This window comes from Triticum urartu, chromosome 7A, assembly GCF_056163025.1.
Source record: "Triticum urartu cultivar PI428250 chromosome 7A, HENAU_Tu73, whole genome shotgun sequence".
NCBI classification, from domain to species: domain Eukaryota; kingdom Viridiplantae; phylum Streptophyta; class Magnoliopsida; order Poales; family Poaceae; genus Triticum; species Triticum urartu.
In genome coordinates, this window is record NC_141879.1 from 643104072 (window position 1) to 643130433 (window position 26362).

Sequence of the window (26362 nt, forward strand, 5' to 3'; positions counted from 1 at the left end):
AAATTCCCATCGAATTCTAGGCGTGAGTGGCCTCCTCTTACTAGCACAAATCTCTCTCAAATACCGTATAAAAGAAAAGAAAACAGTGAAGCCGAAATACGTCTCACACAATGCCCACTCTGCTCTGGTCATCACAGGTCTGAAGAGAGTGCCGAAATCCTTATTCACAGCAAATCTACTGAACTGGCAACACCAACCAATACACGGCAAAACAAATGCGACGACACCGCCAAGAACTACCACCAGAGCTGCAGCTCATCTACCATGGGATATATAAGCCGAAAGAAGATCATGTCTATCATCATGCCGAATCGCCGGTTTCTTATGCCAGGGCAGACCACAGGACCAGGAACAGGCTCATCAGCCCCGCGAAGCCGGCCGACATGGTGCGGTGCCCGGCGCTCTTGCCACCACCTGACGGAGAACTTGGACTTGAACCTGCAATCGACACCAAGATGTTTGTGAGGTCATGCATTTTTTTTTTGGTTTGCTGTTCGAAACAAAAACGTGGTCAGACAAAGGTGATTTCCTGCTTGGAGATCAGGTTTTTGTTGGGTTTTCAGCTAATCTCTTAAACTCATTTTATGACCAAAATAAGGGAACCCCTTTATGAAGATCGAATAAGTATGTCAACTATGGTAAGTTGGTAACAGCTCAAGGAAACCTTCACGTTAATGATTTTATATGAGAAATAAAGAAGCAACCATGTTGGCCCTTGATATGAAGCTTCGATTTCAATTTTCAGACACAGTGAGTGGAACAAGGCGTACTACCAGTAAGTTGCATCCAAGTCCTAAACGATCCTAAATTTGTACAGATTGCGATTGTTTGGTGAGCCTTCAAGGCAGATCTACGTCAAATAAATTCCAGCGGGAAAATACTACAATTCCTACTTTGTAATGCAATGCATTTATTGCGTTGCCATGAACATGTTTCCAAATGGATGAATAGATACAATGACCCCATCTGCAAATGGATGTGCTACACTGTCGTCCACATCAATCCTTGGGACTCTGTCTACTACCCTTACATGCCTGACGGAAAAGGAAAATTCAAGCCCGTCTGGTGCACATTTGTGTATCTCTCGCCATGAATTGACTCCAAAGTCTGAATATGTCTTAACTCTTCTCACATGCAGTGTTTAGTTTCCCAAAAATGTTTCATAGGCCATAGCACATGCCCAAGTCCTATGCTCATATATATGACAAAATGCAAATAGAGTGATTTGGTTCTACAGTACAATATATTTTCCCCATATATAATTGCAAGCAGCCACAATCATCCGATAACCGACCAACACGAGTTGTTTCTATCTATAACTAGGTGCGTTTGGTTGCAAGGGTGGTCATGAATGGGTTGGGATCGTTCAAAAAATAGACATGTTTGGTTATAAAGCACATGAATGGTTCAAGTCAAAAAAAGAGAATATGCCTTGAAGGTGCTGAACCGTTCCACCCAACCAAATCGGTCGAATCAAATGGCCACCCTTTGCATGCATGACTATGTGAGCATGACTGGTGGTCCCGTCCTAAATAATTAGCTCATCTCTTATATTCAGCCAAACGCATGAATTGAATGGTTCAATCCCAAAAAAATTGGACGGTCCCAACCCATTCATATGACACCTTCAACCAAACGCATCCTAAACTAACTAACGTGGCTTGCATCAATTTGCCGCCGCGGTATCAGAAATCATTCTTTAATCAGGCAAGTTTCAGCTGGCAAAGTGTCACGATTCAGATAACAGGGCAAGTGGCTAGTTTAGTCAGTATACTAGTAGTAGTACTCTTTAGAAAGCATGAGAGACATATATTACCTGGAGGAGACTTGGTCGGAGAGGCGCCTGCGAATTGAAAATACAATGAGATCAGCAAATGACAGTACGATAAATACTGAAATGATCAGAACAAAATGCCAGCTACTGGCATGGTCAAAGAATAGATTATGGCAGTTGGACAAGTACAGGTCAAACTATATAATTTTCAGAACCGGTTTAACCACCGCAAAGTAAAATGGATAAAACAATGCATCCAAGACTGGGCTTAGACTAATGTCCCCATAGCATAATCTGACAAACTGACACCCTAAAGTCGCTGGATTTAACTAAGATTAGCACCACATCTGGAGTGGGGAAGATGAAGGCATCTAGGAACTCTTGATGCCTTCAACATCCTTTTTTTCCCCTCTTCATTGCAAGCCATCTGGTCCAAGATTTCACATCTAGATTTTGCCTCTTCCTGCTATACAGCCATTTGATGGCGACAGTCAGCAGAATTGCTAAAGACCAACTTCGAAACGACACCCGCAACGAAGTAACAAACGCGTAAACGTAAGTGCCGGGTTTTCTCCAAAACAGGATCAACCCATTTCCCATTACTTGGATAACAGAAACTAAAAGTTCAATCAAGGATATTTTTTATCCCTCTGCTCATCTTGATCTGCCATGTGTTGCTTAGTTGCTTAGACAGATTGATCCCGCAATTCAACAGTAATTTCCACCATCGTCGGATCAAACATGCATTGCTTGAGCATTTACAATTACTCTGCAATTAAATTCCTAAAACGTGGAAGCAGGTGGAGCAAATCGCATCTGAAATGAAGCAGACAAACATTCCGCGCGGTAAAAAAAATCCTAAAATAGGAGGGGGAGGGAGGGGGGGCGGGTGAATTACTGGGGCAGCTGCTGACGTCCTCGGAGACACCGCAGCGCTTGGAGAGGCGGAGCGCGTCGGTGACGTTGATGTTGAAGGCCTTGAAGATCTCGGGCGAGGCGTAGAGCGCGCAGAGGCAGGGCTTCTCGTTCTTGACGGCGTCCCGGAGCGGGCCGCAGCAGGTCTCCGGCGGCTTCTGCGCGTCCGTGCCGTTCATGTAGCCGGCGCAGCCCGTCAGCTTGGACGCGCACGCCGGCGTGCCCGCCGACTGCGCCGCCGCGCCCGCCGCCAGCACGCTCGCCACCGCCAGAAGCAGCACCGCCGCCGGCGCCCGCATCGCCATCTGTCTCTCCCTGCTGTGCAGTGGTGTCACGAGGGGGAGGAGAAGAGCGAAGAAAGGCGGTGTCTTTTTCTTCCGGAGCGTGGACTCTGGCTCTGGCACCGTCTACAGATACAGAGGGTTGGGTTGCTGCCGCTTTTATGAGAGGAGCGCGCCGCGTGTTCCGAGAGAGGACAGCATCCAGCGACGAACGGTATTCGCTCGCGGTTTCCGATTTAGACTTTTCGGGTTCCGAGAAATGTCCATCGACACTTGGCAGCCTACCCCGTCTGATTTTTGTTTCTACTACTTTTATTTTGCGGGGGTGCTCTGTGCGATTCAAATTCAAAGGCTGCAGAATCTTTGTTTATAAATAAATGCAGCAACTCGTGTCTCTCGGATTCTATAAAAAAAATGGTGTAAAATCAATTGTTATCGGTAATGTTTTTGTGTCAAATCATGTTGTTATCATGCCAAATCGAATGTTTTTCATTGATTTGCCATGATAGATAGAAAGTATGACGTTCAATTTGTAGCGAATCCAATGTTGTTACTCACTCTCTGCTTCAAATTAATTCAAATTCTAGAATCAAACCTCTCTATATTTTAACCAAGTATACACAGAAATATATACCGCTCCATTTATTTATATAGTTCAAAAATACAATCCATGGTGTTCTATATTTCTTTTTCCATTGTCTCCCTTCGTCCCCTCTCGTCGACAATCTAGGTGATTAGGGTTTCCTTGAAGATGGAACAAGTCCCTCGTAGAAACCGTCTACCTAAGGTTGCCCCGGCGATGCGTCCGACGTTGTCGGAGGGCATAAGGGGTGTGTCTCCGGCAGATATCATGGGACTCAGTCGGTGTTGGCCTTCAGCGGATCACCGTTGATGCTGGATGTTGTCTTTACTCGTGAGTTTACAGCTTGAATCCTTCCGACGTAAGCTTCTCTTCACCGGCGGCGGTTCTTCTTCTGATGCGTCGGTCATGCGAGGTCTTAGCAGGACGAGTTGTTGGTTGTCTGCTTAAACAAGCTTTGCCCCGCTCTGGTGAGTGAGGGGCGATAGCGGCGGCGGCGCATCTCTGGCTCGCTCCAGTGCTTGTAGTTGTTGTTGCGTTCTCTATGGATTTAGATGTAATTTTTGCCGTTGCAAGACAGATGATGAACAGACCAGAAGTTTTTAGTTGAAATTCTAAATCAAACCTCTCTATATGTTGACCAAGCATACAGGAAATAAAAATACTACTCTATTTATTTATTTATGTAGCCCACAAAGATTATGCGATTGCTGCATCACGGTCGTGAATAGAAGAAGACACGAGCTTTAGCCTGTCCGTGTCACGCCTTTTCTTCCTCCGGAAACGAACAATACGTGTGTGCGACTCGGGGTCAGTTGGGTTCGGTTGAAACTTGCGGCCGAGCCTCGCCGGACGAATTCGTCGTGGGCCGCCTTGACTGGCGGTGAGGTCTGACCTGACAGCGCAGCGCGGCAGAGCAGCCGTGGCAGACGTCTCGTCTCGATCGCCGGCCGCGCAGAGACCACGACACGGGGCTGCTCTGCATGTGAAAAAGTCTCCGCCTGAATCTGTGCGCGCTCCTCTCACGGACGACGGGAACGCGCCGCGGAGGAACGTGCCTGCCCACCGTGACAGCCAATCGATTCCACGTGAAGAAACCAAACCACGCGCAGAGGCTTTTCTTCATGCCATTTTTCCATGCCAACATATGAACCGGGCACATTTGACATTTGACTAGAGTATTTATTTTTACTGAACAGTCGTACATGCTGAATCTTGAATGTTACTCCCTCCGCCCGGGTTTATTAGGCCTCTCAGCATCACAAGCATGTCCCCTTTTATAAGGACCCGCGTTGGAAAGGTGCATGCATGCAACCATTTCATTGGTTGTATTGAAAGCTATTGTTGTTGGTGTCATGGCTGAAAAGTTAGGGGGTGTTTGTATCTAGGGATTTTTTTGTATAGGGACTAGAAAAAGTCACTTTTAGAGACTTTTTTACCAAACGGGAGGGACTTTTTAGGGACTAAACTAGGCATTTGGGACTAAATGAAGAAGACTCTCAAGGAGAGTCTTTTTTGGGACTTTTCCAACAATGCCTCTCCATGCATCCAGTGGCCCGCCACCCCATGATGTTGTTTGATTGTTATTTTTCTATATACTAGGGGCAACATGGTCATTTAATAACCTCTAGAAAGGGACTAGAGACTTTTTAGTCTCTGGAAACAAACAGGAGGGACTTTTTAGGGACTAGGAACTTTTTAGTTGGGACTGGAAAAAGTCCTAGGACTTATGAACCAAACAGGGCCTTAATACACTTCATGTGTGCTTTTTCATTGGCTGCATGCATGTGAGAGAGTGCATTGGGAGTGGAATGAAAGAATTAATGTGAGCAAATTACTATGTGTCTTGATCTAAGAGAAGTTGTCTTTAGGCCTAAGACTGGTTGTAATGGGGAGTATCATATATTAGTATCATGCATATGATATTAGTCTATGATACTACATCTCTAATGCATAGTATCATATGTTAGTATCATAGAGAAATATATTTATTGTCATGCATGACACAAAGTAGCACATCATTTAATATGATACGGTATCATGATATGATACTCAAGCCTCTCTTTCTTCATTTAATTCTATGCCACTTCATCAAAATTGCTTAGTTGGCATGCATGATACTACCTATGATACTCCCATTACGAACAACCTAATAAACCCGGACGGAGGGAGTAGTATGTAGTGGCGCTGGCCGTGGTCGACCTGTGACCCAGTCAGTGATGGATCCTTCAGTCGAGAGTACTACCTCCGTCTCGGTGAATAAGTCATTCGCGTAGTTCTAGATCGACGATTTAACTATCTAAGTACTACCTCCGTTTCAGTTTACAAGTCCTACGCGTATATCTAGATTGCCAATTTTATCACCTTAATATAAACTATATAACACAAAAATTATACAGTTTGAAAATAGAACATCTGAAGTTTATATTGATATATTTTTTATAATATATGACTTGTATTAGGTTGGTCAAATTGATGACCTAGGGACACGCGCACGCCCTGTAAACTAAGAGAGAGGTAGTATGTATTATATGTGACAAAAAATATATATTTAGAAAATACTTTCGTATAGAAATCTAGTGATATACTTTTCATGACATATAACACATATTTAATTTCTCAAATCGATGACCTAGAACTGCACGAATGACTTATTCACCTAGACGGAGGTAGTAGCGTTTTGGCACATGGGAGCGCGCGCTCCTGATTTTTAAAATCTGTTTTAAACATATTTTGAAATGTCAAATAATTCTAAACAGAAATATGGTACATACATCTTGATATTGTATATGCTCACAAAGTTGTTTCGCGAATAACCGACAACTTATGTGTTGTGTGTGAAAAAAGACAAAATTCGATGTTAAAAATTGTTTTTTCACAAGACATCCTTTTGTCTTTGTTACAAAAGCCACAAAAATCGTCAGTTTTCTCTGAAACTTGACGTAACATGCACATATATTTTTTTCTTGTATAAGAGCGCGCGCTCCCGGAAGCACCAGCGGATTTCCGCCTTCAATAGGGCTAGTGTTGGTAGAAATGTTCTGAACTACATGGTTTTCTTTAATAAAAATCCTACATGGTTTTCTTTAATGAAAATCGGACGTGGCGGTAGACTAGAGATGAAAGTCCTACAACAAAGCCTTTAGTATCAAACAAGTTGGGGTAGATTAGAGATGAAAGTCATAAGATCTCGCGACCAACTCATGGCTTTGACACATGAATAGCAAACTTTCACGCATCCGTGTTCATAGCTAGTTCTTTGATGATACTCCAATCCTATAACACAAGAGTCAAAGTACTGAACAATCACATCACTCAACAGAGCACCTTCAGTTGTCACGCACTATAGCAAAACAGTGCCGGTGCAACAAAATCTGCCACAGCAAAAGAGGCATCAAGATTTAAAAAAGGGAAAGTGAAAACGCGTGAACTAGTAGCAGCAGCAACGGAGTCAGAATTTGTTTATTCAAGGATATAATAATAAGTTCTAAATGGCAACAAGACAAAATGGTGCGCGTGATTTCTGCTCAGCTCCTCTTGTGCTCTCGGACCTCTTTGATGATGCCTTCGGCCAGGGTGTCTTCGTCATAGTTCTTGCCGAAGAATTTGACAAACTCCATTTTCGGGTTCATCAAGTACCTGTACAAGTAGATGGCCATACGGTCAGCATTTATTTAACATGTACCACTAACGCGAAATGACGGCATAAACGAACATCAGGTCGGTACCTAGTCTACATCCCGCGAAAAAAAGGGTACCTAGTCTTTACATAAACGAACATCCAACAACCAACTTGTTAATTGCTAATTCTCGGTAAACATACTCCCTTCGTTCCGAAATATTTGTCTTTCTAGTCATTTCAAATGGATTACCACATACGGATGAATATAGACATATTTTAGAGTATAGATTCGCTTATTTTGCTCCGTATGTAGTCACTTGTTGAAAATATCTAGAAAGACAAATATTTAGGAACGGAGGGAGTAGTCAGCAGTCCCTACTCTTTGCATCATGATATTTCAGCTTCGTGATAGATAGGCTGAAAATACCTCTTTGGTGGTACACACTTACTAGACATGATTAATGATCTCCCGACTGAACAACTTAAAATGAAGTACGGTCAACACCATAATCAACTCTCATTATAGTAGATGGATACAAAAGTTAGTGAAAATGAAGAACAACTCACTAATGGAGACAGCGACAGATTCCACGGTGTACCTGGACAGCCTATAATCATCACTCATCACAACAAAGTACGAGTATGATCTATAATGGGTGCCACATGGGTTTGCACCCAACAAATATTGCTTGCTTGAATGGTTCAGTTTGGGAGACACATTAATTAGTTGCAGCTGGACTTATTACAAAGGACAACAGCATGTTGTATGCCAGGTCAAGTCCCCGTTTGAACAGGGCAAGTTGGCCCATCAGACGTTTTGGTTCGAGAACTGGCAAAGGCAAGAATGACCTAATTGTTTTCCCTCTAATGGAGGTCTTCTACTTTTGGTTTCGTTACTGTATACAGTAAAATTGCTATCCTATTGATTAGTGCATATCTACTGCAGATCACATATAACATCAAAAATCAAAGGAGAGTGATAAAATAATAGAAAATGTTAAGAACTTTTTTACATACATGACGATTGAATGATCAACAAGGTAGTCAGAACCCTCCTCCTCTGTCTTCATATAGTAGACTCGATAAGCACGAGCAACCTTCCTCACCTCATCAGAGGTACCAGTTAGTCCTATGAGATCTTGATGGAACTCTGCAACACAGACAAGTGACAGTAGTTTGACATCACAGCTGAAAGCAATACAAATGAGCAACCCACCACTGCTAGAAATTGCGTACCTTTAACATAGTCATGGACTTGCTCAACAGTGTCTCTTTCAGGATCAACTGAGATGAATACTGGCACAATTTCTAGTTTTGCCTTTTCCTCTGAAGAAAATGAAAGCAAAACTTTATGATGATATCCATGGAAACCATCCAAAAATTGAACAAACAAAAAAAAAGATCTATGTCTGCTAGTGCTGTTTTGTTTCATTTTTTGTCCTTTTTGGAATCTTTAACTACGGCCTATGTTTTTAAGGCGACGCCTTACCGCCTTAGGGAGGGGGGGCGCTTTGGCGCCTAGGCGACGCCTAGGCGGGCGCTTTGGACGCCTAGGCGCCCAAAGCGGTCGATTTTCCAAAGCGGAGGGGGAGCGCTTCGACGCCTAGGCATCGCCTTAGGGACGCTTTAAAAACATAGACTACGACAAATCAAACTATATCCTGAAACTCCACTGTGGCACAATATGTGTTATACAGGAGATGAGTACAGATGTACATGTAGCTGAAAGTCTAAAGCAGACAAAACAATCACATCCTAATGTTCGTTGGGGCTCTAAAGTTATATTTCCACAATACAGGGTAGCTGGGTAACATCCGACCTAACATAGTTGAGGTGTTCTGTGTAATCAAATTTATTGGGGTTGGCTTCAGCAAGGGGAAAAACAACCAATTCATTTATGTACTATAGCGATCACCAGTATTATCTACTCCCTCTGTTCCTTTATATAAGGTGTATTTATTTTTCATAAAAATCTAACAATGTAAGGTGTATTTCTCTCCTCAGTTTCCATTTGTGAAACTCCACCATCCAGTATGTGCCTTCCATAAAAAGAAGTATGAGATCGCAAATTGGAAGGTAGTAAAAAAAGAATCTCTCTCCTTGATTGCATGCACTCACATTTCTCTCTCTTCCATCCCAGCGAATTGATTTTATTCCAATGCAGCAGGATTTAGCTGCGTGTCATTAGGTCGCTGCTTATTAGTTGCCGCTAATTAAGCTGCTAACCACCTAAATAGTTAAGATTATATTCGTCCAAAATTCTTCTCAATTGTGTGTCTTGGTGACCGCACCCAAAAAAATACACCTTACATAAAGGAACGGAGGGAGTATTATGTAAAAGATATGAGCGGTACACAAATTCCTTCTGCCATGCCCATGCGCCAACAGAGATTTGCAAATATACATATGTGCAGCATCATATAATTTTCATATAAAAACATTGTTTGCAGGTTAACAGTGAGACAGTGATGAACTGACAATTAAACTGATTCATTGCCCAATAAAAAAATTAGCTTGACCAAAAGAAGATAAGTGTGCTTTATGATTAACTCGGCACACAACAGTTCTAGTCAAAGCAAGATCCAATTGACTTACTGATTTTATTAATAGCAGCAGCCATCTTCTGCAGTTCATCTGGACAGATGTCAGGGCAGTGTGTGAACCCAAAATATAGCAGCGTCCATTTACCCAAGAAATCCTTTTCAGTGACGGCTTTCCCATCATGATTTAGAAGACTGAATGGACCACCAATAGCAGCAGTTCCTACTGTTTGTGCTGGCTTTACTGAGTTCGTATTGTTCTTCAGCTCTGAGAAACAAGGGACAAGAGATTAGTCACGCTAGATTAAACAATATAGAAGTTTAAGGAGTAAATTGTTTGCACATGGATGGCACTTCCACAAAACGTTAGTAAAGACATGGTAGCATTGGCCTCCCCCATATTCGAAATATATTTTTTCTCATTCAAGTGAAGGAACATGTCAAAATGCACAGATAAAATAGCAGAACATACTAACATCCAGCATATCGGACCTAAATGGACTTATGACTGGTATGAGTAACTATCTGCGTGATCACATGATAGAGTTGGATGGAGCTAGAATTATTGTTCCGCAGGCAAAAGAGTATTGATAATCAGACATTATAATTAATTAATCAGCAGATGTAGCATTAAAAATAGTTAGTTGATTCACGCTTTAGTAAATAAAAGAAGCAAAATAAGATACTCTTCTGCATATTCACATGATAGGGTAGCAGCTAGAAATACCCGATTCTCGGGTGAAAGAGTATTACAGTCAGAAACATCAGAACTGATTAATCTGCAGATATGGCATCGAAAATAGATTGTTCTGTCAGTTCGTCCAATCGTGCTTTACTACAAGAATCAAAAGAGGAAATTATTAAATTGCTATCAATGTAAAATTCATCTCAGACTGTCCCCCCCTTAAGCCTTACGCTGCCTGGGATTATATATATCTTTTCCAAAGATATGGAACCGCTATACATTCCAACTTTCTATCTGAAATGGCATCGCAATAAAGTTTCTCTTGGCAGTACTAATATCCCAGTACTGCGAGTTGAAACATGATTACAAACCCCATATATGGTAGATCCACACAAAATAAAACTACACTAACTCACCATAGTAATCTACCTTCAATGTGACGCTTCTTTTCCTTGTCGTAGTAGACTATGATTCCTCCTCCGGTCACAAGAAGCAGAAGAAAACTCAACCACGAGACGGGCTGCAAGCAAGCAACATAACCACTGAGAATTACTCCTCGACTAGCACTTTCAATAACATAAGGCAGAAATGGCCCAATTCTGGTGCCTCGTATTCAAAGGATCACTAGTCCTAAATCTCTTGGTTCCACATTTCGGCAACCCACAAGTTTCAGTAGTTCTGATTCAGAACCCGCATCACACAGCAAAGCGCATATGCAGCTAGCACTTCCAATGACAGAAGACAGAAATGACCCATTTCTGGCGCCTCGTTTTCAGAAGTTGTCCTAAATCTCTCAGTTCCACGATGTGGTAACACAGAGGTTTCAGTAATTCCGACTCAGAACCCGCATCACACAGCAAAGCACATATGTAAAAAAAAATGGAGGGCGTCTGAAACACAGCTTACCCCTCCTCGGACGGACTTCCCGGAGTCCCCTTGCTGCGACTTCCCATCCCGCCCGCCCCCTCCGCCACCGCCGTCAGAGCCCGACGCCACCGCCGCGGGCTTCGAAGCGGCCTGCGCCGCGCCAGAAGACGCAGCCGCAGCCGCAGCGGACTTCGACCCGCCCTGCGCCGCTTCGGCAGTAGCAGATGCAGACGCGCCTGCAGCGGCTTCGGTCCAGAAGAAACCCGTCGACGCTCTCAGCGCGGCGACCTGCCGCGCGAAGAAGACACGCACAGACAAACCCATGCGCTGCTTTAGCGACAGAAGAGGAACGGCGGAACGGCAGATTTGGGACGGGCGGGGCTCGTGCTCACCTGATGGGGATGGCGCGGAGGATGGGGACGGGGAGCGGAGGCGCGCACCGCGCGCGCGACGAGCTGGAGCGCGTGCCTCCTCATCGCGGTTGCCGTCGTCGTCGTCTTGTGCTGCCTCTCTCGCTCCCGTGAGACGCGGCGGCGGAGGTGCGGGAGGAGGAGACGGCGCCGCCGGGGGGTTTGGAGCAAAGTTTCTTACTTGTTTAGCAAGTGAGGGCTGAGGGCTTCCGGGCCTTTACTTTATGGCCAGGCCTGTTAAACAGACAGATACTACATGAAGGCCCAAAGAGATTATGCTGGGCCTGACATTTCAGATACAGCAAAGCCTCAAAACACTTCGCTCAAAAATAAAACAAAGCCTCAAAACACTCTCAGCTGAGAGGATGGTGATTCTTGAAGAAAAAAAAAGCTGAGAGGTTGGTTTTCCTTTTGATTGAGAGGGGAAAATTGAGATGGTGTTTTTTAACACAAAACAGAGATGGTGTTGATATGTATCGCTTTATGCGCGGTAGCTATATCCCTCTTAAACCGAGATATATGCTCCCCTCGTCTGAGGCTTTCCACCACATGTAATTGTTGTAACGGCCCATTTTCTTCCGTTTTTCGCAGTTTGTGATCAAGTCATTTGCTCGTGGTGGTCGACGTGCACGTATCTTCCTTGTTTTCATTTTCTTTTGGTTTTCTCTGTTTCTTTATCGGTTTTGTTTAGTTTCTTTGTTTTTCACTGGTTTTTTTCATTCTTTCCATGGTTTTCATTGGTTTTTCGTTTCTTCATTTTTCTTTGTTTACACTATTTTTTTTCCTTTTCTTTCTTTTTTCGTAGTTTTGTTTCTTTCTTGCTTTCTACCAATTTTCAACATTTTTCTTTATTTTTTCTCAGTACTCATTGTTTTCCATTCTTGTGCATGGGATTTCTTCGGGTTTTTTCTGTCATTTCCTTTGTTTCTTTTTGGGGTTTCTTCGTGATTTTTTGTTTTCATCAGACTTTTCTTTCTCTTTTCGTATAGAAGAGGAAAAAAATGTATACACAATTAACATTTATTCGAATACACGAAATATTTTTGTGTGCATGTTAAATTATTTTCAAATAAATTATTAACATTTTTACATACATATATTTTTTATGTTATCTTTTTATCATACACAGTCTATATTTTTCGTGTGCATCAGGAATATTTTCCTCACAAATTTAACATATTTAAAATACATTATTAACTTATTATAATACATAAAATTTACGTCTACATTTTGCATACACATTGTACATTTTTGGTATACACCTCAAACATTTTTATATACACGTTTAACATTTTTATTTAAAACAATCTGTTATAACTACCTTTTATTTATATACAATGTATTTTCTAAATTAATAAAAAGATTAACGTTTTTAATACATGATTAGTATTTTCGTCTGTATGTTTTGATGTCTACTTTTTCCATATAGATTTTATATTTTGTATATATTATAAACATTTTTATATACACAGGTAACATTTTTCAAATGCATGATTATCATTTCTAATTCTGTATGTAAAGTAATTCTTATAATAGGTATATTTAAAAGTTTTCAAAAAATACAAAGCATAATGTGGAAAGAAAATGAAAGAAAAAAACACGTTCAAGGCCTGTGGTCCCCGCTTGGCGGCCTATTATGGGCGTTGCTTCACGCGAGGCTGAACATAATAGCGGAATATCCTAACAGACGCTCATTGCGGCAGAATGTCGAGCTAACGCACAGAGGCTGGCGACCTAGCGATCAAGATGGGCGGCCCAACTATGAGATAGTACACGCGCTACAGTATTCAGTTTTGGATACTTTCTGGAAGGTTCCTGACCGGTTTTGGGCACACAAACACGTCACCATGTACCTCCAACGCCGAGGGTGATGCACCGCAGCTCACATCGAAGGAGACCCGTCCGGAAGCGCGGTACGCAAGCAATTCGGCGGGTGCTTTTGAGGACCCGAAACCCCACATGCCCGGGAGGGACCCCGTCTGGAAGCACGGCGGCTATGGGCTGCCCTAGGTCGACCTGATCGCCCCTAGGGCCTCGTGGATCGTCGCCCTGCAACTAGAAGAACAAACGAAGAACGAGGAAGAAGAAGAACGAGGGAGAGAGATAAAGGTAAAGGTAAAAAGTGGTATATGATTTGTTCGATTGTGTGTTGTTCAATCGGCCTTCACCCCTTACATATATATGAGGCGGATGGACTTCCCGTACAAGAAAAGGACTCAAATCACGTCCAAATCATCAAAAGTTACCCTAACTCGGACTACGAGGGCCGGAACTTCCGATCTGGCCCGAAACTTCCGGACTGAAATTGTATCAAGTAGCCCTCTTGCACTGAATCTGCAGGCCGCATACTACTTCGGATGACGATGGTCCCAAAAGCAAAATTGTAGGTCTTGCAATGGAGAAAAACTCTTCAGTTGATTACTTTTTCATCCGAGGTCATCTTGATGTCGAAATCGGCCTCGCAAATCTGCAAATAATGTTAAAATTCCAGTTTCCGGGACGCACCGCGTGCAAACTTTCGGTTTAGCCCGGAACCTCCCTGAAAGTTTTGTCCGGAACTTCCGGGGCAAACTTATGCAGCACACTGTTTTGGCTCTAACTTTTGCATACGAACTCCGATTTAGAAGTTTTTTATATCGAAATCGATCGCCTCGACGAGACGAAGACAATTCGTGTAGAAACATTACTCATATGAGTCCATCTTGGGGGCATACTCAGCCGAATAGTTTTCTGAATGCAAAATCTCAGTACTTCAAACACAACTTCGGCCTTAGAGATTAGATCGGATGGCTACGGCCCAAATATCAAAGTTTTTCCTTTTGACGATACGGAACTTTCTCAATTTGAGCACTTTTCTATTTAAAGCCTTCTTAATCATCTTTTTAATGCCAAAATCCGGTGTCAACAGTTCTTGAACCGGTTTTCACTAGTTTTTTCCTTTTCTCTTTCTTTTTCTCTTTCTCTTTATTTCTTCTTTCTTTGTTTTTATGTTTCTTTATTTCATTTTTCAATTCCTTTTTCTTCTCTTTCTATTTCCTTTGTGCTCTTCAGATTTTCAAATTCTTTTCTGTTTCTTTTATCTTTTCTTCTTTTTTTGTTTTTTCTGTTTGTTTTCTTTCTTTGGTTTCTTATTTCCTTTCCTTTTCCTTTTCTATTTTTTTTCAAAATATTCAAATTTTGTTTGCCTTTCCATAAAATGTTCAGTTTTTTTAAAAATATTCTGAAAATTCAAAAAAATCTCGTTACACAAAAAAGTTCAAAACTTGCGAAATTAATGTAATGTGCTAGACTTTCATTTTTTAGTTCATGTTTCCAAAAAGTGTTCGCGCTTCCAAATTTGTTCTCCATTTCAAAATTTGTTCTAAATATTCAAAAAATGTTCGTGCTTTAAGAAATTGTTTGTGCTTCCAAATTTGTTCTATGTTTCATAATTTTTTCTCAAGATCAAAAAATGTTCATCCTTTAAAAAAAATTCTGCGCTTCCAAATTTGTTCTGCGTTTCAAATTTTTTTCTCAAGAATAAAATAATGCCCGTGCTTTAAAAAATGTTCATGTTCAAATTTTGTTCTCTATTTTAAAATTTTGTTCTCTAAATTCAAAAAATGTTCGGGATTTTAAAAAGTGTTCACTTTATCAAGAATTTGTTGAAGCTTTTTATTTTTTCTTCTAAAATTTGGAAAGTGTTCGCTTTTAAAAAAGAAACTTTTTCAAAATAATTTTCGCGTTAGGAATTTGAGAAAATGTTCGGATCTACATTACCTTTAGCATTGGCTAGGCTCGTGCGTACAAAGATGGAGGTCCATGTTTCGATCCCTCCCTCGAGCCGAGTTTTTTTGGGGATTTTTTCACTTGGGTTGCGCAAATGGGCCGACCCAGCTGGAGACGCGCCTATGCGTCCGCTCGACAATTTGCCGCAACGAGCGGCGCATAGGACCTCTCCATAATAGCGCCCCGCTTTATGCGAGCATTATTCTTGCATCGCTCATATCGATTGACTCGAGTCATTGGGCCATAAGAAGCCCATATGGAGCTTGTAGATTCTCGATATATATAGCTTGTCTTGCGCACACGTTGGTTCTTTTTTTTAGGCAAACATGCAAACTTTATTACTCAGGTGTCACCGTGACCGGGACGAAGGCAAGGTTTCCGGGATGACCTAACCACACATGACGGCCAACCCCTAAAGCTAGAGCATATTTTGCAGGACTATGGACCTCCACATTCAAGGTCCTAAACTCATGACGAAAATTGTAAGAAATTAAAACTGAAGAACATACCGACATTCATGTATGACTGCACCATAAGAAGATGCACACCCCCTCTCGATCGTGTCAATCACCACCTTGCAATCCGAGGCCACTATTATTCTCTGACCATAGAGATCGTTTGCCAAGGAAAGTGCCTCTCTCACTGTGAAAGTCTCCAACGTAGCTGGGTCAATTATATTCCTAAATACCACCACCGATGCACCCAGGAAGGATCTGCGCTGGTCACGACATATGGTACCAACTGCTCCGAAACCTCCCGCCCTTGACGTTGCTGCAATGACGTTAATGTTAGCATCCCCTTGACTCCTTCGATTAATCTAGAGCTTTGGCTTCTTGAAAATAAGAACTAACAAACCAATGAGTAGCATATGGACTTCAGAAAATTTCCTCACGCATTGCTTTGCGTCGAGATCCCGATATGGCCCATAGTTTACAATCATTGTTGTGAATTCAGAGGCTTGCAGAGACTCATGCGTGGTGAACAACCAATTCTTGGCACTGGGATCCTGGTTTACACACAAGTGTGCCACCATCGTCTCGTTTGGCAATGCCCAAATGCTTCGGGACATACCAGAGTCCAACAAGGAATGTCTCCAACTATCACGCGTGCCACACAGAGCACAGACATCCTTGATTGTCATATTTCTGTGATGGTACACGTCACCGATTGGTATCGAGTTTTGCGCTAATCTCTAGGCAAAGACATGTACTTTAGAGGGAACTTTAGTTTGCCAAATAGCCGACCAACTTGAACTCTCATGGGTGCCCAACGAACTGCCTCCTTGATGCTCTATCCAGTCCTCCCTAGCTCTCTTCATGTTCATGATGATGTGATAAAATGACCGGACAGAAAACAACCCCCTCTCATCAGGATGCCACGCCCAAAAATCATCAACGTGTCTGGTGCAATTTGGTATTTTCAAGATAGCTTCTACGTCAAAATAGGGACGAACACCAGTTGAACAAGATCTTCCCGCCAAGATGCAGTAGTGGCATCAATTAGCGCCGCAACATTAGCGCCGGGGAGGGGGGTGTTGACTTTTTTAACACAACATAAATGCAAGTGCTCATATATACGTGCATACACTCACCCATTTAAACGCACACACGCACACCCTACCCAATGAACACCTCCAAGAGATTGAGCCGGCATATCATCTTGAGATTTTACGATGTCACCATAGGCGCCTCGTAGTCGACCAGAACGTCGCCTCCCACTGAACACGTATCGCCAAAATTTCTGAAATAAATTTAAGATAAATGTGAGCACCGGGACATGAACCCTGGTAGGTTGGGAATACAACTTTCCTCCAAACCATCCAACCACTATGTATCGCTTTATGCGCGGGAGCTATATCTCGTTTAAACCAAGATATATGCTCCCCTTGCTTGCAGCTTTCCACCACGTGTAGCTATTGTGCTGCCCAATTTTCTTCTGTTTTGCACTGTTTGAGATCAAGTAGCTCGCACCAGTGGTCGACGTATTGGTTTCTTTCCTTTTCTATTTTCTTTTATTTTTTTGGTTTTCCCTGTTTCTTCACTGATTTTCTTCAATTTCCATTTTTTTTGTTTTTTACCTGTTTTATTCATTCCTCTCATGATTTTCATTCATTTTTCTTGGTTTTCGTTGGGGTTTTTTAGCTTTTCTTTGTTTTTTCATTTTTTTCTATCTTGTTTCCATCTGTTTTCATTGTGTTTCTTTCTTTACTTCTATGTTTTCTTCTTTTGCCATTCTTTTGCATTGATTTCTTCGGGTTTTGTTCCCTTTGTTTCCTTTTGGCCTCTTTATTTTTTTGTTTCCATCAATTTTTTTCTTTCTCGGCATAGAACATGAACAATTATTATACGCGATTAACATTTATTCAAATACATACATTTTTGTGTCCATGCTAAAATTTTGAAATACATGATTAACATTTTTAGACATATTATTTTCTTGTGTCAATTTTTTTCATACATACTCTACAATGTCTTTATGCATCAGGAACATTTTCATAGATGGATATAAAATAGTCAAATACATAATAAACCTTTTCTGATCCATATTTTTATGTCTGTTTTTGCATACACATTGTACATTTTTTGTATACATCATGGACATTTTTATACACATGTTTAATACATATTAAATAAATGATTGACATTCTCTTACAAAAAATATCTGTTGTGTCTACATTTTTTCAGAAACAATTGTTCATTTTTTAGATGTTAGGAAACAAATTATAAATATTTAACATTTTTCATGCATGAGTACTTTTTTTCTTATATATGTTTGGATGTATTCTTTTTTCCATACATATTGTATATTTTTTATACATTAGAAACATTTTTCTATAAACATTTTTTTCATATACTCGTTACACCCGCAAAAAGAAAACATAATTTTTTTGATATGAGCGATTAGCATTTTTCAATTATGTATGTGAATATGATTTTTATAATAGATATATTTAGAATATTTTGATAAATAAATAAAGATAAAACAAAGCAAAATCTGGAAAAGAAAGAAAGATAAAACGCTCAAGGCCTGTGGTATGCGCTGGGCTGGCACACTTCAAGCGAGGCTGAACATAGTCGCGCCTATTTCTCGCGTTATGCGAGACGAGAGGTTTCTCTCACATAAGAGTGCACGAGCTGGGCAGGCCAACAAAAAACACGCATAAAAATAAAATTTGAAAAGAGTTGAACAAGTACTTCAAAAGTGTTGAACAAGTATTTAAGAAAATGGTGATCATTTGTATAAAAATGTTGATCATTATCCATAAAATTTTTGAGCAACTATTTGAAAATTTTGAACAAGTATTTTAAATTTTCTAAAGAAATATTTAAGAAAAATTTTAATCATGTATATAAGAATGTTGAACAGGTATTTGAAAAACGTTTAACATGTATATGAAAATATTGAAGTATTTAAAAAATATTGATCATGTATATAAACATGTTGAACAAGTATTTAAAAAATGTTGAACAAGTATTTAAAAAATGTTGATCATATATATAAAAAATGTTGAACAAGTATTTAAAAAATGTTTAACAAGTATTTGAGAAAAATGTTGATCATGTATATAAGAATGTAGAATGAAACAAAAATAAACAAAGAGAAAATAATAAAAAAGATATTAAAAATCAGAGATGCAAAAAGAAATAAAAGTAAAGATAACGGAAAAACAAAGAAAAAAGGGAGAAAACCCGATCCGGTCGCCTCTAGTAGGCCGTGATCCTAATAGTAACTAGTAGCTGGAAGCTAGCGGAGTGGGTAGCTGTGCCGGCGTTCCCCGTGGAGACTAGTGTTCTATTCTTGGGCGATGTTCTTTTCTTCCCTATTTTTCAATTTGCGTGCGTGAAAATGGGTTTTTTCGACCCGCTTAATACGAGAAATAGGTTTTTTTGGGGGAACACGAGAAATAGGTGCCGCGTATATTCACGCCCCGCTTTATGCAAGCATTATGCTTGCGTCGCTCATATCGATTGACTGGAGTCATTGGCCCATAAGAAGGCCATCACATATGGAGCTTGTCTTGCGCCGGCCTAACGAGCGATACCATGAGTATCTGAGCGTCCCCTAAAAAAATGAGCATCCCAGCGAGCGAGTGAACGCCTTTTTTCTTTTCTTAATTCGTCTTGATTTCGGTCTGTTTTATATCAATTAAAAATCTATGAATTTGAAAAAAGTTATCAATTTGGAAAATGCTCATGAGTTTCAAAAGCGTCCATTTTTTAATAATCATGTTCTCAAAATACTCATGAATTTGGAAAAATGTTACGTAATGAACTTTGAGTATACTCATAAATTTAGAATATGTTTGTAAAATAGCAAAACAATAATGAAATTTAAAAAACGGTCTTTAATATAATAAATGTTCACAAATCCATAAATGTTCCCTGGATTAGGGAATTAACGGTGGGAGTTGGAGATAGGGCTTAGGTTAGTTTCCCTTGTCTAGTCCATCTTCAGTTTGTAGAAACCAAACAAACGAATACAGTTTCTCCTCAAATGTTACATGTAATCCTGTTATGCGCCAAACAAAAGATTGATAATAAAACGACTTATCTCGTATCTAATCACAATACACCTCGCCACTCTAAAGTCGCATTCCCCTTTCCAAATATTGCCAAACGCGCTCTGGGCTTACGGCCCTTCCAGCTTTGGGTCCTTTCCCTAAAAAAAGGTGAAGGAAAGAGCCTTTGTGTTGAGATCAGGGCGTTAGCCATTGCTGTGTTACAAGCGGCATGGTCAGTGATCCGGCTGCCCAGTCTGGCCACTGGTCCCGATCGAGAGATCATGCAGCAAGTAGATTAGGCTAGTCATAGTGGGAGTAACTTAATTTTTTGCTTATGTGGCAAGTAGTTAATGAGAAGTAGTAACATAATATTCCCTCCGTTCCTAAATACTTGTCTTTCTAGGCATTTCAACAAGTGACTACATACGGAGCAAAATGAGTGAATCTACACTCTAAAATATGTCTACATACATCCGTATGTAGTAGTCATTTGAAATGTCTAGAAAGACAAATATTTAGGAACGGAGGGAGTATGTTACTGTAACATAGCACTTTCCAAAACAACATGAGCCTACAAGTTATTAAATGAGGCCATATATGACATTAGTACTATATTACTTTGCACTATAAAAATAGTAATTTAGACTAGTGTCATGCCACTATGACCAGCCTTATTCCTTCCGGGATCCCGGCCATGGCGACCGATCCCACGCAGGCGGGAGCAGCGGAGCACAAGACTCGGCGGTTTCTTCTCGCGCGCGTCCCCGGGGATCGGGTCCTAGTAGAAAAACAATGCACACGCTCGTGCGTGCGTGCAGCGACAAGAACGGCGTCCCACCCCGCGCCGCGCGCCGTGCGTCTTGGATCTGCGGAAGCCGGATTAGTTTTGGGCCGGTCGCCTCGCCGCACGGAAAGATAGGCCGGCACCGGATTAGTTTCGAGTTAAGTAACGGAGGGTGGATTGGTTGATTCTTTCATGGGCTGGGCGACCGTGGTTTCGATCAACGTATTGACCGGCCATTACGTCGCGGGTTTGCTTAATCCATTGCCATTGATCCGTTGTCCGAGCTGCTCTGCTAAGCAAGTGCAGGAGAGAGCTTCTTGTATTGTATGGACACGATGCCACGAATTCATGAACGTGTCCACTCATTCTTAGTTCTCCCACTGCTGGCACAAGTACCCCATCCCCATACGTTGTTGTTTATTGGGTTTGCACGCTTGCTTTGCCTGGACCTCGTTCCACGCCACCGGTTCCAACTACGACGCCGATGTGAAATGCTACTGCTTCCTCCCTCCGTACCACGTGCTTGGCCGATCAACACGGACGCTGGAGTACAGCAACAGAAAATGTTCTCTACTCCATATTTCAAGGTATGTGATTGCTAACCTGGCCTATCGCCTGGTGAAAATGTTCTCTACTGGCGCTATTAGGGATGGATGGATGGGGGCGTGACGGGATGGGCAGCCGTGAGCTGCACCTGCACGTACATACTTGACCGGACGAACCAGTAGTATAGTGATGGGAGTCGCGCCAGCGATCGGGGTCCGGCGCCGGACCGTGACATCCGGATCGAGTGCTTTTTTTTCTTTTTTTTTTCTTTTGCGGGCAATCCGGATCGAGTTCGAGTGCACAGCATATGCGTGCGAGCGCGTACACGTGCGGCGTGTCACGCCAGCTAGACGAGCTTCTTTCCTTCCTTCTCCGCGTCCATCTGTTGGAATGGAGCTGTGTTGCCTTGCGTTTTTTCTTTTTTTCTTTTTTACTACTTCTATCTAGTTGATGAAGGGATGCTGACAGTCTGGGTCTAATACCAAACAAACCTCGTAGTCAAACCTAACATTTATGACCTAAGGTTCTAACTAAAACGCCTGCCAGGTATGGGCACCCACCAGTCCGACGCACTCCTCAACCAAGACACCTGCCGGGTATAAGACCGCCACAGCCACCTGCTACCAATCCATCTTCAATGCCGCCACCACCCCACACGTATCCATCCACATGCGTCCATCGCCAAAGCTCCGCAGTGCCATGCTGCCTCGTCAGCCTTGCGGTAGATGAAACACCGCTCCTCCTCGTCCCCTCCAGCCAGCTCCTGTTTCAAAACGATGCACTCCGGCCTCCGGAGGGAGCATGACAACGAAGGCACTTTTGGCGATCCCTACATCCCCACACCTAAGATAGATAATGAGATAGTTCTTCCCCAATGAGGTTGGAAAGAAGGAAGAAGAAAAAAGTGATTGATGCAGCATAAAATTTCAGGCGCCTGAAAAACAGCAAAAACGTATTAATTGACCATGCTCTATCTTTGCCGACTTAAAAAGATCAAACTTACTTTCTTTTCGAGCAAATAATATCTGGACCAACTGCAGGACATACCTTAAAAAAGAACAGAAAAACTACGGAGTAGCATGCATGAGGAGTCAATTATTATATACTCCAGGACACACTAGGCAGCATAAATTGGAGCGTGACAGCGCCACCCCGTTTTAACTTTGTCCTGTCTTTTGCACGGAGGAGAACAGCAGGTACCTATGTGACCGCCAAGCGAGATCACTGTGCGCACAGCCGCGACGAAAGCAACGAGACAAAAGCTTTGCTCCCGACACGACATCTACTCGGCTCATCTCGATCCAGCCCCACGCGACAGCGACGGCATACAGCTTCCCATGCCGACACACCTTCTCTTTCTTTCTTCGGTCGTCGTGGCCTTTCGCCGTCCTCCGCCGCTGGCGATGGGCCTGAGCTTGACCCGTGAACAGTGCGCGCATCACGGGCGAGGCGAGCCACCCCATCCGGGAGGACCTCGCTACGGATGTACTCCCTCCCTTTCGAATTACTTATGATGTATCTAGACTCATTTTAATGCTAGATACTTCCGTGTCTAGACAAATCTAAAACAAGTAATTCAGAACGGAGAAAGTATACAGTACGTAGCCGGGACATGGCGCGCTTTGCATGCACGAAGAGGAGCACGGCGCCGGCGATCACGTGATCCGAACTGGGCGTTCCAACTTCCAACAGTGCAGCCGGCGGGACGACAGAAAAAGTGGCGCTGGCGCTGCTATCCCTCCCTCATACTCCTGTAGCGTACACCCGGTACGCACCTCTCCGCAGTACTCCTACTACCTTTTCGAAGAGAAATGCGACTCTGTACAGGGTGAGGACACTCTCCTGTTCTCCCCGGGGTAGCAAGTCGCCAATGCCAAGGAAGAGACGGGACAAAACGGCTGAACCGCCAACTGCAATCGGCGCATGCACGCACCCGTCCGCGCGTAGCCAGGGATACGTCCGAGCGAGCAGCTAGCCAGCTAGCGGGTTGAGGCAGCAAGCAACCAGCCAGAGATCGTACACACTCCCTCTGTAAAGTAATATAAAATTGTTTAAATCACCAGTACAACAATTACAGTGATCTAAACGATCTTATATTAATTTACAACTGGAGTACCTACTAGGCAGTAGGCGCACGCACCTCCGTTGTTTGTCGATTGGTTATTCGGCCTCCTCCACCGGCCCGGGCGGCCAGACCAATGTGAACAACTATTCCACAAAAAAGTGAATACAAACGAAAAGAAAATTTAGGTTGCTCTATAACCTTAAACTCCGCTGCTACTTTGCCACAACACATGTTCCACGAGAAGCACAAATGTAGATGTACAAACGAATGAAAGAACGAAGCACATCGTCACCATGAGGGCGTTGCAGAAAAAACTTTATAACAAAATGCTACGAAAGGTGAGACCATGAATGCAGCTGGAGAAGTAACGACGGGGCCATTGTCCTTAGCTTATTGTGGTTCAGACACAACGTCGCTAGACAAGAAGGCCAAGAAGAATGTCAACCACTTTGGTGGTTAGCACCAAACCTGACGCCTCATTCGAGATGAGCACCCACAAGCCCCTATCTGAAGCTACCCAAGTTATCGATGAGACAGACAGAGGATCGAGGCCGGCGAGATCGTATTCGGGCCCCGTCTCACAATCGAAGGAGGAAACATTGGATTCAGGGAGCGGATGCATATTGTCGAGAGCACACAACCACCGTTGGAGCTAAAGCGGTGAATGAGCCGCGAAGCTAAAAGGCCAAGAGGGGATGGTTGGCAAAAGAACGGTAGAACAGGGCTAATGCTTAGATCTTGAGGAGAGGAGATGTTGAAATATATTGTCCGCCTTTCTCCATCAGTTCGGACTTTTGAATGAGTTGGCTGGTGCATGAATTCAATATGGTATCCAAGCCAAGAGGTCTTGAGTTCAAAACCCTGTCAACGCAATATTAAAAAAATGATTCTGCGCCCTACATCGATCCCACGTCTAAGGACTAAAATAGCCTAGGCGTGAGGGGGAGTGTTGAAATATATTGTCCGTTTTTCTCCATCAGTTCGGACTTTTAGATGAGTTGGCTGGTGCATGAATTCAATAGAAAATGAAAAGTAGTACAAATTATAGTGCGAGAAACCCCCCGCCCCATGGTGGAAACTGGGAAAGGTAACTATAGAGTGGTTACGTGAAGACATCAAAGTGTATACTGCACATGTGAAATGTCATTATCTAGTATAAGCCAAGGGTTTCATCCATATTTTTAGCTTCATGGCTATATATGGGGATAGAAAGGGGGCGAGGAATCGGGGAGAGTGGTCGGGAAAAAACGGGAGGAAGGAACTGTTTGGATGTCGGTAACTTGAAAATGCTCATCGACGGTCGGACAGGTAGTACCGGGCTACCGGCACCCCCCGGCCTTGGATGGTTGGTCTAATCGACACGGCAAGGGTGGGAAAGGGTTGCGGTGGATGGAGATGTGTCAGAGAACAAAAGAGCAAAGAAGATCGACACCACACTGATCAAAAGAGAGATGAACGGATGAGGCGGCGACTCGAGAGGGGTGAAAATTGAGGGGTTTCACACTTCACGCCCTAGCCCTTTTCAAGATAAAAATGACTTTGGACAGCAACCAAGGAACAAGATATGACAATGCCCGGCACAGGCCCAGGCCCCGCAGGTCAGCGGCTCCCCGAACCTTGGCCTACACACATGTTCTGTTAGGAAAGCGCGGTCGCAATGAAAAGGGACCGATGCTGGTAGCAGCACAGCAGTAGCAACAAACGTCGCGATCCATCGACCACAGGCCCCTTTGTTCGCTTGCATGCTTTGCCATCCCCCCAGATCGCCACGACACAGACAGACACGGACGGGGACACTACGCTCTCACATCACGCTCAGCCCGTGGCCAGCACCCATCTCCCCTCGTCCCATGGCTGTGGCAAGTCCTCATCTCCCACCACCAGTCCGCCACCACTCCCTCGCCGTGGATCCAGCTCAACATATAGAACAACAGCATATATGTCTATGTCTTTGTGTTTGGTTCCGACACTGACGAACCACACGCATGTTTTGGCAGAAGAAAAAAAGATTCAGACATTCATTCTTCCCATGATTTGCAGCGAGGAATCGCCATGGATTCATATCATTCATGAGTGGTAGCCAAAACAACGGAAAAAAAAAAGAAATCTGTTCACATGGATTACAAAAACAATCAGTCTCATTCTGGGAGCTGTCCAATCGGAGTAAAACGTCGCGATTCGCCTTTGGAGTTTGAACTGAGCTCCTATTCTAGTATCTATGCTCATGGATTACACAAACAATCGTTCGACTCCATGCTATCTATGCTCTCTGATAATCGCCACCCTGCTGCGCTGCGCTCCTTCCAGCCATACGTACAAGTGGCAAAAGGGCTTCCTTCCTCCTAGCTCAGTAGCCTATCGCCGCTCGTGTCCGTTAGTATGGTCAGCCTACACGCAGTCTTCGTGAAGTCACTGCAAAATTCACTAGCAAATTTGCTGAATATGTTAGTATCTATAGTCTGGACAAGAAATGGAGAAATGAGAAAGAAACATGCACTAGCAGAAGATGTTTTCTCCCATCACAAAAATAAAAATAAAAAAAGAAGGATGATGAGGTTTCCTTTACAGCATGGACACGCTGGTTGTCTCTGGTGGGCATTCCTGAAGACTGAAGTCAAAGTACCAAAGGGGGATGCTTCCATGGCAAGAACATCTAGATTTTCGGTGGTTGAAGATAGGTCAATTTGGATGTATTAGAAGAAAATCCGCACCTACTGATACAAATGTGGCCATTTCCGAGGTCTCGCAATACATGGGGAGTTTAAATGGGTGATATCGAGGTCGGCAGATGCATATTGTTAGGTGGAATAAACAGGTAAACTGGAAGTGCTTTGCCAACAATGCTAGGGAAAAAATCACGAAACTGGCACTTATATTTGAAGAGTGGATGTGACCAGATACCTAACTGATTCTAAAATGACTAGCAAGCTTTTTTTTAGTTAAAAAAACAAGTTTTTTTTGCAAGTTGATTAGCAAGCTTTTTTCGGTAGACGAAATGAAACGAGTAACCTTATGCTTGAACAG

At 42.8% G+C, this 26362-nt stretch overlaps 2 protein-coding genes across 2 annotated transcripts; both read right to left on the reverse strand.

The window, feature by feature from the left end:
• Nucleotides 1–86: 86 nt before the first annotated feature.
• Nucleotides 87–3116, reverse strand: LOC125521735 (non-specific lipid transfer protein GPI-anchored 7). Its single transcript, XM_048686800.2, has 3 exons — nt 2673–3116; nt 1817–1843; nt 87–438 (listed from the first exon to the last, which is right to left on the reverse strand). Exons 1-3 carry the CDS (start codon nt 2992–2994, stop codon nt 323–325), a joined length of 465 nt encoding a protein of 154 aa, XP_048542757.1. The 5' UTR covers nt 2995–3116; the 3' UTR covers nt 87–322.
• A 3730-nt stretch (nt 3117–6846) lies between these two features.
• HCC1 (electron transport SCO1/SenC family protein) lies at nt 6847–11875 on the reverse strand. The gene is made up of 7 exons (XM_048688773.2): nt 11657–11875; nt 11304–11552; nt 10827–10917; nt 9768–9980; nt 8409–8498; nt 8190–8322; nt 6847–7189 (listed from the first exon to the last, which is right to left on the reverse strand). The coding sequence occupies exons 1-7, from the start codon at nt 11738–11740 to the stop codon at nt 7078–7080; spliced, it is 972 nt and encodes a 323-aa protein (XP_048544730.2). The 5' UTR covers nt 11741–11875; the 3' UTR covers nt 6847–7077.
• Nucleotides 11876–26362: the final 14487 nt, after the last annotated feature.